This window comes from Rhamphochromis sp. 'chilingali', assembly GCF_963969265.1.
Source record: "Rhamphochromis sp. 'chilingali' genome assembly, chromosome: 21".
NCBI classification, from domain to species: Eukaryota; Metazoa; Chordata; class Actinopteri; order Cichliformes; family Cichlidae; genus Rhamphochromis; species Rhamphochromis sp. 'chilingali'.
In genome coordinates, this window is record NC_137949.1 from 7,777,929 (window position 1) to 7,792,590 (window position 14,662).

Here is a 14,662-nt window from a genome sequence, read left to right on the forward strand (position 1 = left end):
AAAAGCTGCTGCTGGTGGCGGGTTGAAGGCGGCTTTTATCTGCGAAAATAAAAATGAGAGAAATGCCTCAACAGTTTATAAAATTACAAATTAACTGCTCTTCCAGCCTTTATAAAAAAATGTATTTCAAAGCATCGTCATATGAGCGAAGCGTGTTGCTGTACAGTTTTTGGAGCGCTGCTGTAGGTTGCTGGTATTTAGCCGTGCTCCGTGTTGCCTCTTTATCAGCTGGACCTGTGCTCTCCTTTGTGGAAGTCTGACTTTACAGATTCTGTCAGTTAGAGGCCACCGAATCAGCAGGGTGTCAGAAAAGTAAAGATCGGGTTCAGTTCTATCAGCGTTGTTGAAGTTACTCCTTGTCAGCCGAGGAAGTCGATAAAGGTCACCGATGACATCATAGCTCCTAACAAAGTCTGATGCAGGGTGACGCCCCAAAATGCAGCGAGTGGACACATTTGGAAAAACAAAGAATCAATAATATAAAAAATGAAGTGAGGCTGTTTCCTGGTTTGATTGTGACGGCAGCCAGCAGATAAACCACTGACTGCATGGTGCACGGGCGACGGGGAGAAAGACAGCGCACAAGGCGAAAAGACGGCCAATTAACACATCCACCGCGCTCAAAACTAACATTTCATGGGAGTTCTGAAAAAGGAAAAAAAATCTGATGGTTTAGAAAAAAACCAACATAAAAACAAATCTGGAGTCAGCTCTTCTGTCACTGCTCTGCTGCTAGCCAGCACACCGAGCGCTCTCGCTCTCTTCTTTCCAGGGAGGAAAAAGGCTTCCCTTACGCTCTGCAGAGGGCACAAGGCTTTATTATTTTAGCTCTCCTGGCAAAATAACATAAAGGGGGGGAGAGGGGGGAGAGGGGTGAGAGAGCGAGACATGGGAGGGAGTTTGGTTTCAATATTAGATGTGTCAGCTGCCCTGGATGCGAGGGAGCATTAAACAGAAGCGCATGCAAGGGTGTGAGTGGAGACCCCAGGTCTTTTATTTTTGGTTTTTTTGGGGGGGATCAAGGCAGGAAATAGATGATTCAACCAAGAAAGAACGAAAGAAAGAAACTACTGCTCATGTATAACCTTTTTCAGTCTTACTGCATCACAGTCACCTGTTAAAGTAAAGGAGACGAAATAAAAGAGCAGAGGGAAAGACACAGAAGAAGAGGAAAGACACAAAGACCGGGACAGGGAAAGGAGGGATGAAGGGGAAGGAAGACAGAGGACAGAAGAATATGAAAGAGATGCACACACACACAATCACACACACACGCACACACAATCACAAGCAAGGAGGTAATCTCATACTGCGCAGTAACTGCTTCCCTCCCTCGCTCCCCAACACACACGGCATTAAACACTGTCTGTTGGCTCTCTGGTTCCATTCACAGAAATGTAAATGGGGTGCAGCAGAGCCAGACAGCTCTGCTTCTGGTTAGTGGTCAGTGAGAAAGAAAGAAAGAAAGAAAGAGAGAGATGGACCTGTTAGGAGGAGAGTGATCAGTGCACGTGGGAGGCCTGGAGTAAACTTGCTCACCATGTGACTTTTATTAGTCTAATTATCTTGAAAATACACGTTATTAATGACTCAATATGCTTTTGACTCCCGCTAACGAGATCCTTTATTATAAGTTAGACAGCGTGTTCTCTGATACAGCGGAGACCTGTAAGACAAATGAAGTACCACTGAGTTGAGTTTCTGTATAGAGGAAATAAAGACATGAGTGCTGTTCATATCACTGTAAGGATGAGTATGAGTGAGAACGGTGGAGTAAATGCAATTAAAAATGGTAATTGGTGCAAATAGAAGAACAAGAAAGTGGAAAGACAGACGTAAGCTACTATTTGTGTGGCCCAGAAGACAAGTGGGGTACACAGGGAGAGTCTGGGGGCTTAATGATGGGTGGGACATGAAGCCAGGACTGTGACTCTCTTGGTACTTGTGTGTGTCTGTGTGTGCTGGATTTCTAACAGCCCAGCGCGCAACCTGCCATCTGTTTGACTCTGCCAGCAACAAAATTACCTCTTCCAATGGGGTTGGCTCAAACCGCGCGCACACACACACGCTTACAGTCAGCTTGTTCACATACAAACACGTTTAGACATGCACGGTGTATATTGGGTACATTTTGCAATCATCATCCATCTTGAAGATTCAGGTGAGATTATGCAATTGAACCAACGGTGGCAATAAATCCACATGTCAGCAGGACAGAAGGCAAAACAGAAAGAGTGAGACACCTAACTTAAAAAAAAATCCTGTCAACCCATCACTTCACAGTGCAAAAATATTTTGTCAGCTTCAACTGTGGCTCCAGTTGACTAATCGCCAACTCTCTTTTCCCCGTGCGCCCTCCGAGAGCGGTCTTCCTGATGTGATACAATGAGCCTTTTTGTTCTGCTCCATGTCTGCCTTATCTGTTAAGTATCTCAACAATTTCCTTAAGGGGAAGCTTTGTAATTAAAAGTCCGACCATATGTCAACGCCACTGTCAGCCAGCGGGCTAAGAACCGCCCTGAACCGCAGCCAGGGGTAGAGCAAAGGGCATGCACAGGTGTGTACGAGGCAGGCGAGTGTGCGTACGTGCTGGTGGAGAAAAAAAAAACAGAAACAAAAAAAGCAGGCAGTGGATGCAGGAATCAGAGCTTAGAAACTGATGGAGATTTGAAAACTTGCCAGAGAGGAGAAAAATGAGCAGATACACAGGAGGCTTTAAGGCTTAAAATGTTGTATAATATATGTATGCATTCAAATATGGCAAAGAAGAATGCAGAAAAGGTGGCGGGGAGTTAGACGTGACCAGAACACACAGACGGGCCTTTTTCATCCATAATTCATTGAACGGTGTGCAGAGAGGATTTCAAAGGGCATTAATGAGGTGTAATAATACATGCATAGCTGTGGCCTGCAGACACGGCTCGTACGAAGGCCGCGGGCAGACAATGACCTACTGATCTACAGCTGTCTGCTAATTTTTTGTGTTTCTTTTTTGCCTACCTAGTGAAGGTGCACCAAGGTGTGCATCCAACTCGTACCTGACAAAGACGGGTTTTCTTTCACACAGCAGAGGTCCCAACATACAAGCCGGTTTTTGTTTCACAGTATAGCACAGTTCAATCTGAGCATTTTCACTTCAGTCTGTGATCTGATATGAAAACCTTTAATAACATTTTGCTAAGCAACAGGCTTTTTCCACTAATGCTCAGCTGTGTGTTATCCTTGGAAAAACACTGCGTCTAGACAGTGCCGCCTAATGCATAACGTGCTTAGAAGGACGAGACAACACAACATGTTTTAATGTTGATTTAAATGATCAACTACCATTTATTACTCTTTGTTAAAAAACTGTGTGAATACAGTAACATGTGTAGGTTTACAGATGTAAAAACTGAACACTGGTGCCAGTGTTTGTACAACTGCAGAGAGTCTAGGAGAAATACCCCGCTATGATCCCTTGTGAGTTTGTTTGTAATGATTAATTCCCATCCACAAACGTGTCTGAAATGCCTACTGGATTAAATGCCTGACAGACTGAGGACAGAAGTGCCATTGTTTAACAAATCATCATTCAAAGCTTGTTTGGCCTGAACATTTACTCCACTTGCCAGAAAGATTTCTCGATAATGTTGCCGGGGAAATGAGCCTTCGCGCAGACACTGTGAAAACCAAAACACAACACAACGGAGGAACTTTTTACGCTGAAGTTGTGATGAACAGGCAGCCACGCTGAGCCCACACATGTACAGAACTGGCTAATTACAGGCTAGCGATGTGGAGACTGCTCCACCATAAACAATTAGAAATAAAAATACTAATAATATGCAAAATAAGACCAAGAAGGTACACGAGTATTGCTTTAGGGCTTAAAAAAAGAAAGAAAGTGCATCGGATGACTAATCGTCAACACGATCAGTGTCATTGTGGTGTGATTTAAAATAGATGCTTGTTAAAGATCAGATGATTTATTTTTAGTCACTCTCTATAAAGAAATAGGACTAAAAAATAAGAGTTAAAAACAAGAAGGTTTAAGGAAAACTTTGCACAGCTGGCAACATGTGCAGACCTATGAACATAAGAGCGTTTGAGCTAAGTAGGTAAACACAAAGGCAACTAACAATCCTCTTACATGAGCTGTAAGATCACTTACAGCTCATGTAAGAGGTGACAAGGAAAGGACTTGATGGTGCTAGAATGATAGAGCCAACTGGATTCTCCACAGGGACATCTGAGCAAGAAAGAGGGGAAACTCGGACTGACCAGAAGTCTCAGGGATACTCAGGGATACTGGAAAGGAAAGAGCTGCTGTGGGTGGGTATTAATAATGATAATAATAATAAAAATAAACATCTGACTAGAGGGGTGCTTGCTTGACGCAAACTCAGAGTGCGAAGAAGGGCTTAGAGGTGGATATAGAAGAAACTAACGTGCACTACAGCAGCACAGTAAAGCGCTTCTGCTGTGACAGTAGCAACATCCTGATTAAACACATCAATACATCCATTACAAAGATTACATAGAACTCTTCCTCCAGACATGAGATGGGAAACAGCTGACCACACCATAAATGCTGACTGGAAACTATCTCTGTCCACACACACACACACACACGCATGCATGCATGCACGCACGCACGCACGCAGGTATAGATAGATCTGTTACCTTCAGGAAGATGCTGTCACCATCAAAGACTAACAGCACACATCAAAGGTTTTCGAAAGTGTGTAGAAGTGAGCGTGTGTAGAAAAAAAGTAAGAAACAAGGAGAGGCAGAGAACGAGAGTGTGTGTGTGTGTGCACTCATGCTTGTTTGTGTACTGATGTGTGTGTGAACTGTAGAGCATGAGCGTAAATCGGCAAATGCTGAGGTTTTAACGAGTCGCCTAATCACCCAAACACCTCCTGCTGACATTTACAGTCCTTGCCGATGGGGTGGCGTGACCACACACACACACACGCTCACACGCACACATTTTCAGTCTCTAAACGGGGCAAACAACTTGCTTTCTTCTCTAGTTGAAGGACACGGTGACCACACAACCACGGTGCGTCTTCCTCTCGCTCATGCGGACACACATTTTCTTCTTCTGCCTTCTTTTATTTATAATGTCGCATTAACTGCAGACTCTGCTCACGCGTAAACACAAATGTGCGCACACAGCGATGCAATGGCAAAACTGAATGTGCATGTCTGCTGATTCACATGTGCCGTATACTTCCATCAGAGCTCCGCGGGGATATCAGCAGGGGGTGTGTGTGGTCAGTAAATACTCAGGGGAGGTTACGAATGACACACACACACACAGTCTCTGTTCTATGTCATCAGTCTCTCACATCAGTCAACTTGGCCTCTCAAACTTTTTTTTTTGTCACAGCAAATGACACCAGCTCTTGGAGAAATAAACAACGCTGCGCACCGACACAACTTAACACACACCACAAGGCCTGCTTACCTCACACACACATAAATAAACACCCAGAAAACAGCTTGACTTTAAACAGGATTTTTAAAGACCCACTATATTACCATTAGATGACTTTTTAAAGGGTAATTACGACCTTTTTTTCTACTATGATCTATTACTGTTACTTGTTAAGAAGGCATTGTGGAAAATGTTTATGCTTAAAAATAAAGCGGTTTCCTTCTATAACTTCTATCCAGCAGCCAACAGAGGTCAGTGATCACAACCAGAGTTCAACCAAAACAACTACACACTTTAAACATACTGAAAAAGATCTGAATTGATATTTAGAGGCCAGCTGTAAACCTTCAAGGGCATATTTGTCCTTAACACCTGCTGATCCTGACACACACTAATCCACACACTTCCCCCCAAAGTCACACAGTGCCACACACGGAAAACACAAAACCTAAGTGACAACTTTGCAGCCCGGTGTTGCGGTTGCTGAGGGGAAATTGTGCCATCTGCCATTAAACAACACTCATTTTACCCCTACTGCTCGTCCATCTGTGGATGTGGAGAACTCTCCTGGAGGCCAGAGGGCCACGGGGGAGACAAGACGCAGGCCAGAGACGCCTACGAGGAGCAGTCCCAACTGGACAGCAATGAATTGTCAACACTTGAGATTCTTACTTTTTTAAAAATCAATTTGAACCTGAAATTTGGGGATTTTTAATAGTTTCACATAAAATAAAAATGTAGCTTCAACCCTCGAATGCAGAGTAGTCCTCTTAGCCAAAGTAAGGGTGTGTCTGATATTCCCTTGTTGGTATTTCTGCATCTTCATAGTAATGTTGGTCTGGGATCAACATTCAAACTGACCAATCACATTGTTGTAATGGAAAAAACGGGAAAACTGTTTTTTTTTAAATATTAAAGTCTATTCTTGAACCAATGATAAGCATTTTAAGTGTATTCTTTATTAATTTACACAACACAATAAACATGTTGTCAAGTTAGCTTGATAACTGTCGGTGTGCTAGTGTTTGTTTTAGCATTAGCATTAGCCAATTTCTTGGCTAATGCTAACTCAATGCTCAGATAATGTCATTGATCACTTTTAAGATGATGTGTGAACAAAACCAACCTGTATTTACTACTATTTCTGCTATGACTGAAAGAAAAACAGCTAACAACACTTCCATGACAACCCCCCCCCCCCCCCCCCCCCCAAACATTAATTTGTGCCAGATATTCAAGTGAAACAAGTCTCAGAAATAATATCCAGATCACAACAGGACTTCCAAGTGTCACGAAGGCTGTAAAGAAAGTACCCACTTAACATCAGACGTTGGTGTATTCGCTGTTTCTACACCGATCAGTCAAGGGTTTTCTTTCTTTAGCCCAAAAATATCAACTGAAAATGTTTATATTCGATCTGATTTGGCCCAAGATGTGTTTGTTTTGGACCTGCAAATAGGGCCTGTAAATGTCCCCCCCCGGAAGAAATAACACAAACTTTAGCAGACATAACAACTTTAAGATTTGGTTGAAAAGCCAAATGTGACAAAAAAAGAGTCTTTCCAGCTCTCTGAAAGGACATTTTAAGAAAAAGATGCTGCTTTACATGCAAACCCACTGTGCAATTTGAATCAAAAAATGACATTTAGATCAACCTCATGTGCCTACACCCTCATCAGAAACACAATATCATAAAATGACCTAAAGGAGTATCGCCACAACCCACTTTGTTTGCTTGTTGAGCTAATCAGCCACTCTAAAACACCATGTCTATTATCTTAGGGGTGTGGTCATAAGGTGCTATGACAATCCAGACGACTGAATGAATAAGGTTGCCATGCAACGCACCATTGAAAAGGAATTAAATTTACATGTAGATGTAAATAAATGGGCAAATACATCTAACCTTCATGTAGCTGTCCTACATTCAAAAAAAAATTGTACCCAAAAATGCTGGGAGCTTAACAGCGAAAGCTCAGAGCTGTTTAGACGTCTAGCAAAACCCATTTCGTTCCAGCAAGTTTTGACTGGGTGGGTAATTATGAAGGTGAACAAAGAGTCTCGCGTTTTCAGTTTGATTCTAAGGTAAAAAGCTTTCCATTGCACCAGGAAGCGTCCTTGGCAGAAGCACTGCTGCACGTGTTATCACCACAGCTATCCACTTGACATCAGATGAATCATCACACCCCAACATTAGGAACTTGAAACAATATCCTCCTCAGAGCCGTGGGCTCCGCGTGCATTTGGCTGCAGGTACATGAAGATCACAGCCTGAACACCCGCCACCCAGATGGGGGTAAAAAAAAAAAACACAGACACACACTCAGCTTTTTGGATGATCCCACGCATGAGAGACTGTGATGGCTTCCAGCAGGGAAGGCAATCAGGCAGACAGAATCACACATTGTCTTTCCTTACATTATGCGTTTTACACGAGAGAGGGCGGGGGACAAGTCTCTTTTTAAGTCGCTGGATGCAGAGGATAATGTGGCTATTTAGCTGTTATCTCTCAAAGCTGTGTTCATTATCACTGATCAGCAGATTAAGTCCCACAAACACAAGACTCCACTTTAGTGACTTAAGTCCAAGTCTTGAATCTCAAAGTCTGCATCTCTGCTCTGACCTCAGTTATTTGGGCGACAGCCAAAACAAACTGTACACACAAAAGCAGCAGTTAGAAAAGCTGTAATACCACGATCTTTTACACTCATGCACAAAGTGTCTCAGCTTGCGTAAGACAGCTGGGCCCTCTCCAGCAGGCGCCCGGGCTCCTCGTCTTTCTTAATGCGCTGTACCGTGTAAAGAGTGTCAAAGACTCATTTTAAATAACCCTCACATAAAAAGGAAAAAAAAGGGAGGGGAGAGAAAGAAGTGTTGGCTAACACCTACGAATAAAGATTACTCTGTGTTGTTGTTTTTTTTTTTAATAGCAATATGGAGAGATTAAAGCAAACGCAGTCAAAGTTTATTTTGGATTGATCTTTGGGTATTTCTCTGCCTCGAGAACAAAGAGGGAAAATCTCACTAAGCTCAGCGAACCGAGAAGAGGCCAATTAAATCCTCCTCGGACAAAAAACGTCATAAAAATTTTTTGTTGAAAAAGAGAAAGGACTCCATTCGCATAAACAGTAAATGGGACTTTTAAATACCATTGTTTGAAGTGATGAACACAGAAAAATTAATGTCTTTCAAAGAACATGGAAAAGAAAGCAATGAACAAGAGTGCACAAGAAGCACTGTTTAATGACCTTTTCTACCCTTTCAATGTAAAGCCAACATGTGGATTATTCAAATCACGATTAAAAAAAGGAGCTGGAACCACTCAGAGTTTGGTATTTTTAGCTAATAATATAAATCACAACGCATTAAAGGGCATCTTTGCTCAAATTGTTCTCTAAAATTATGTTGCAATAAGTTTGAGGCACAAAATTCAAAATGAGTTTTCTCAGCGTCTTAAGCAGACTTAGGACAATTAATAATGTGGCATCAGCAGTGTGGGGTTGGATGTCTGTCTCCTACCTGTGGGCTGAGCAGTGGGCAGCCCGGCTGGAACGACGGTGAGAGGAAGGAGGAGAGAAAGCCAGAGTGAGCACCACAGAGCAGTCATTCCTCTGGGCGAAGAGGTCAGACGCAGAGCAGCGAGGCCCGACTCCAACTTAGACAACATCCTCCGTTCGCATACTGTCCAGCAGAAGGGCGGCCGCAGATGCCGCAAGAATCTGTCCGACAGCTCCCCACCACGGACCTGAAACAAGCAGCAGAATCTGTCAAAGAGAAGCCAGGATGTCCATTGAGACTATAAACACAGAAATCAACACAGTCTGAAACTTAAAAAAAACCAACATCAAATGGCTGTACATTGAACGCAGTGCAACAAAGCGCCTTGGGGTCTGTGCATATGCTAACGTGTTTTGACCTGAGAGTCCACACAGATTTTAAAGATTAGACGGGAAATCCCTCTTCAAAGTTTTTTCTTAGAAACTTTCTCTGAGCACCTGGTTCTTAGGATGGGAAAACAGAAATTCCAACACACGAACAGCTCAAAGTGAAAACTTCAGTACCCTACCGTGAGTTCAGATCACAAGCTCAACAATCAATCAGTTAACTTGCTCATTGTTACAGAGCTAAACAGCCTGACGCTCTTTTCCCGGGGACTCTTCTCGACAAAGTCACCCTCCATTATCAGACTGCAGCATGGTGGCTACAGAAAGGGATAGCAGAGTGTTCAGCCCCTAAGTTTTCCCGAGAAAGGAAAAGTTGGAATGCCCAGTGAGATGTGAGTGAAATGCCCAGAAAAGTAAAAGAAAAATCTTCCCACACGAGCACACGTAAACACACATGGTACCACTATTAACCTAAACGTCAGAGGGTCTGTGAATCTTCTGAATACCTTTGGTTGTGGGACGTCTACCTTAACACACACACTCCTACGGAGACGTTTATTGAATACACATGCTAACATTACAGAACGAGCTTCACTTGCACACACTGAGGTGTATTGCACACAGACACACAGTCAAAAGAAAGGTTGTGTTGTCTTAAGTCTTAACAGTACTGTTTTCTTTCCCTTGCAGGACCTGTGACCCACTCCTCGCTTAGCACAAGTGCGAGGACGCATTTGCACGTTATCGAGCTTCAGTAAAGAAAAACACAGACTGGGGACACTTCACAAGACACACGTGGATAAATAAAGCAGCACACACACACACGGTGTCCTAATTTAAACAGTGCCACCGCACCTTTTACCCGTCAACATACTTCAGCCTTTAATGTTCTCCTTATGAACTCCCAGGAGTCCTTCTATTCCCGTCTCAGCCCATCCTCACCTTCTTACAACACGAGACGCCTACATGCTGCTGAGGTTTGTTTATATAGCACAATAAGGCCTTCGCTCTCAGGCCGTGGAGGTTGCTGATTACAGGCCTCTCTAAATCTAAACTTTTGTTTTCTCTGGCAGGCACAGAAACACACACACACACACACACACAGAAATAAATATATACATACATATATATATAAAATAGTAGCTTTTTACAAGGCAGTACACTTGGAGAGCTGACAGGGCTTCAGAGTTGGTTCATATCAACCCGTAGATCTGTTTAGACAAGTAGCATGACAGCCTCTCAAACCATGTGAGAAGAAGATCTAATACAATAGCAGCATTGACTTATCTGGTGTCAGGTAGGGGTTTAGACTAGGCCAGAGTCCACGGCGAGTGTTTGAATCTGAAGAGCAGCAAAGTGCTGCAGTGTAATTGATGCATTTGGGTGAAATAAATGACAGCCATGTGCAAGAGCAGTAATTAATGTGTGCCCCTTATTACACACAACTACCTGATATCCTCACTGAAAATGAAACCCTCATATACAGCACAACCAGCTAAAAACACTTTGATATCACTTAACAACCTCAAATAGCTGAGTAGAAGAAGAACATGAGGTAATATGGATCCCAAAGACCGAGAGAGGAGTTCAAAGCCTCAAATTTTCATGCTAATATTTTCTTAAAGCATGGCAGGGAAACACAACTACGGCAATGAATAAGGCATGAGCATTAATCATGCAGGACTATCTTCACATTGTAATAGCTCAGGGGCGGAAAAACGCTTCAACCCGGGTTCAAATCCCTGCCATCCCTCTATCCTCAGTGAGGAGCGACGTGAGGAAGTCACATGCTAGTCACACCTCCATGGAGTGTCAGCAATCTTTAATAATTAAGTCGGATAATCAGCGGCTGGGGCCGGATCAGCTTTGTGTTCTTGGTGGGGAAAAAAGGGAGATTAGAGGTTTTTTTTGGAGAGTGGAGCCAAGTGGAGGTTAGATGGGTAATAAAGAGACACACAAGTGGGTCATCTTCCTTTGCAGCACGCCTTTCTCCACTCCAGCTTTTTTCTTTTGCAATGCAATGCATGTCTCACACCCACCATCTCCCTTCTGCCTGTCCCTTCACGACTTCTTGCCTGCCTTCATAGCTGAGCCACCCTCTCTTCAGAGAGCTCGCTCGAACGAGTCCTCAGGTGAGAAGAGATATTGATCAGCTGAGAGGCAGAGGAGAGCTCGGCACTTCAGAGCTGTCAGAGGTTCAGGGGTGACTCCGGGCTCAGCTCACCTCGGGCTGACACTCAGACGGGCGGCGTCTCGTCTGAGACTCAGCCTGCACATGGAAAAAGATCCGAACGCCAGGGCTTTGTCCTCTGTGTTAAAGCAGAAGATACAGATGGACAGCGAAGTCCCTTTTGAAATTATAAAGACTACATGAAGTGCTGCTAGCAGACACTGGGGGACATTAAAATGTTATAAATCGTACTAAGGTTGGTATAAACTCAGCTTTTACTACCTCAGACATGTGAGAATCCTAATTACAGGGGAACAGAAAGACTAGAAGTCCTTACATATATAGGCACAAATTTTATATCAGAGGTATAGTGTAAAGCTCAGATAAGGTCACATAAGTTTGTTTTCTTTAAATAATAAATGAGTGTTTGTGCATGAAAGTAATGATCCTTTTTCTCTGTCAAATTAGACAAGCTGAAGCAGATTAATGAACCCTTCTCTTTATGAACGAGAAGGAAAACGTAAAGGCACTAAACCAGGAGCAGAGCGATGGTCTCGGGCCAATTTCACTAATGAAAAGAGGCAATCAGAGTCTCATTTGGAACCGAAAGTGTCTGAGGCTCGCCTCTGATTGAAAAAGCTGCACACTGGCACGCATTATTTCTCGGGTCAATAGATACAATTAATTTGGAGCATTAGCACAACTATTATCGGCCGCACGCTTGTTTATGACAGCATTTTTTTTCTTCTTTTTTTTTAATAAGCTAAAGCAACAGAGCCCAAATCTCATTTTCAGCGTCTCTCTCGCAGGACGCAATAATCTAATAATTTTCTTCGGGTTGGGAGTTGACATGGTGGGAGTCAAAGCCGAGCTGAGTGGCCAAAAAGGAGAAGAAGGAGAAGAAAAAATCACCATCTGAATCCCATTGATGCGCATGTGTTTGAAGAGGGGATGAGTGATCTGCTGCTGAGGGGAGAGAACCGCACAGTTCATTCAATGAGAGGGAGAGGAGGGGGGACAATCCGCCGCTTTCTAACTTCAGAGATGATCAGAGGATTTGGGGGAGTGCGGCTCTGTGAAAGAGATGTGCAATTCATATTTCAGCGCCAAACCTGAGAAGACGTCACTACTGCGGTGAGGAGAAACGGCGTGCCCATCCTAACGAGCACGGGGATGGCTGGATTTTATTTATTTATTTATTTAAAAAAAAAAAAACAAGATAAAATCAGGATAGGTTCGATTCATTCTGAATGAAGAGCGAGCTCACCTCAAACGAAATCTGGCAGGTATCACCACAAACCACCCTTTGTGTAAGGATAAGCGTGCGTGATTTCATTTGGCCTCTTTCTTTCTAAAACACTCAGTTTCACAGTTTCCCTCATTCGTGGATTTTTCTGTAAATACTGAAAAACTGGAAAGGATGAAGGGAATGACTTTGGATGTGGAGAGAACGCTTTAGCGCAAATTACTTTTTTCCCCTCACTGAAAAATCAACCAAACTCAATCAACTGCTGGAAAAAGCATACACGTTTCCCAACCCAAATATGTTTTACAGTATTTTTTCCACTCGTTTTTTTCTTACAGCGTGCGTAATTTCAGCAACACACACACACACACCTCCACAAGCTACAACAGAAGCCGCTTTGCGCTCCTGCTCCGAACCCGTGGCAATAGATTTGCGCACTGACTGTTGATTCCTCCAGAGTCTGCTGACACTGGCCAAGATGCGCCAATTGCGCACAAACAGGGACCTCCACGCCACCTGTGCTGTGGCACAGCCGCGGGGCTGCTTCACGACTCACGCAGTGTACACAGTGCTCAAAGCTCTAACCTGTCCTCATCTACAAGGAAGTGAAGCTGTGAGACTTATGTGTCTGAGTCTGCGCAACCTGCTTGTAAATAATAATAATAATAATAATAATAATAATAATAATAATAATAATAATAATAATATTTACCCACAGTATCCCGTTTTGACAGAAAAGATCAGCCTTCAGAGTTTAGATGGCACCAAGCTTTCCTTTGGTGAAATAGCCTCTAGTCTCCGGTAAACTTCACAAAAACCCACAAAACTACTTTTAAATCCTCACGTTCCAGCGCTTGGAGAGCAGTTTAGCGACAGCGGAAAAAAAGAGTCACAAATCCCCCCCTCACGACTTGAAGGCGAGTGTCTTCGCCAACTTCTCTCCACTAAATCCCGTCCTCCGCCGCGCGCTGCTGTCCGCGTTGTCCAAAGTGTCCAGTCCTCCAAAGTCCTTTCATCCTGTCCTGCGAGGGGGCAGAGTGGACGAGGCGGACGGGGACGCGGGATGCGCGGTTCCTTTGCGTCTCCTCCGGCGCAGATGCCAGTTTCGGTGCGTTTCGTCGCTTCTGATCAACCAACGCAGAGTGGTGACTCTTCTCCTCTCGCTGTCTGTGAAGTAGGAGTTGCAAGGTGCTGCCGTCAACCGTGCACCGCTGGGAAACACGAGGAGTTCCAGGTTTACTTTCAAAATAAAATCCTTGGCTCGGATCCGATGACGCATGCTTTGCTCCGAGGCACTCGTTCAATTATGAAAATGCAGGAAAGGTAAGGGAAAAAAAGCACTCGCCAGCCTATGAGCCATCTACAAAGGAACTCTGTAATGCAGCAATGGTTATATCGTATCGTTTCATGCATTTTAGTACTTGTGTGTACTTAAATAAGAGTCTTTATTATGTTTTTCTGTTTTTAATTGTATTTTTTGCTTAATTGCTCACATCCTGTCATCATTGTTAAGTTGTGAATCAGTGTATTTGATGAAAATCTGAATGCATTCTTCAATAAATGAATATGTAAATTTAAATTTAAAATATGTTAAAATGATATACCAACAGAGCCATCTGAGGAGACAAATAAGTGAAGCACAGCTAGCTGTCGTTAGCAGCAAACTCAATTAAATCAGCCTGGCGGACTCAATTGAGTCATCAAAAAGAGTCCTATTCAATAAGGCGATTAGATATCAAGCTTTTATTTTGAAGGTGGAACCATCGCGTGTACGATTGTGTGACGCTCATCACTCCTCTTGAGTCCACGATGCCTCCCTCTGCCAGCCTGCGCGCCGCTGGGACAAACAGCAGCAGCGGGGGAAGGGCGATCAGATTTCGGCGCGCCGCCCCTCCGGGGTCCGCTAGAGGCAGCCAGTGATGGATGGTCCAAGCGCCTCC

The 14,662-nt window shown here is 43.6% G+C and overlaps 1 protein-coding gene across 4 annotated transcripts in view; it reads right to left on the reverse strand.

Moving 5' to 3' along the window:
- Positions 1 to 13,902, reverse strand: part of fgfr3 (fibroblast growth factor receptor 3) — a 66,846-nt gene extending 52,944 nt beyond the window's left edge. For 2 of the 4 annotated variants that reach the window (XM_080870665.1, XM_080870664.1), the window contains exons 1-2: positions 13,435 to 13,901; positions 8,942 to 9,167 (exon numbers count right to left, since the gene is read on the reverse strand). In XM_080870665.1, the coding sequence (XP_080726791.1) occupies positions 8,942 to 9,089 (148 nt within the window). In that variant the 5' untranslated portion in view covers positions 9,090 to 9,167; positions 13,435 to 13,901. Of the gene's footprint in view, positions 1 to 8,941; positions 9,168 to 13,434 lie in introns of all 4 variants that reach the window. The other 2 variants (XM_080870666.1, XM_080870667.1) reach the window with 2 other exon arrangements.
- Positions 13,903 to 14,662: the final 760 nt, after the last annotated feature.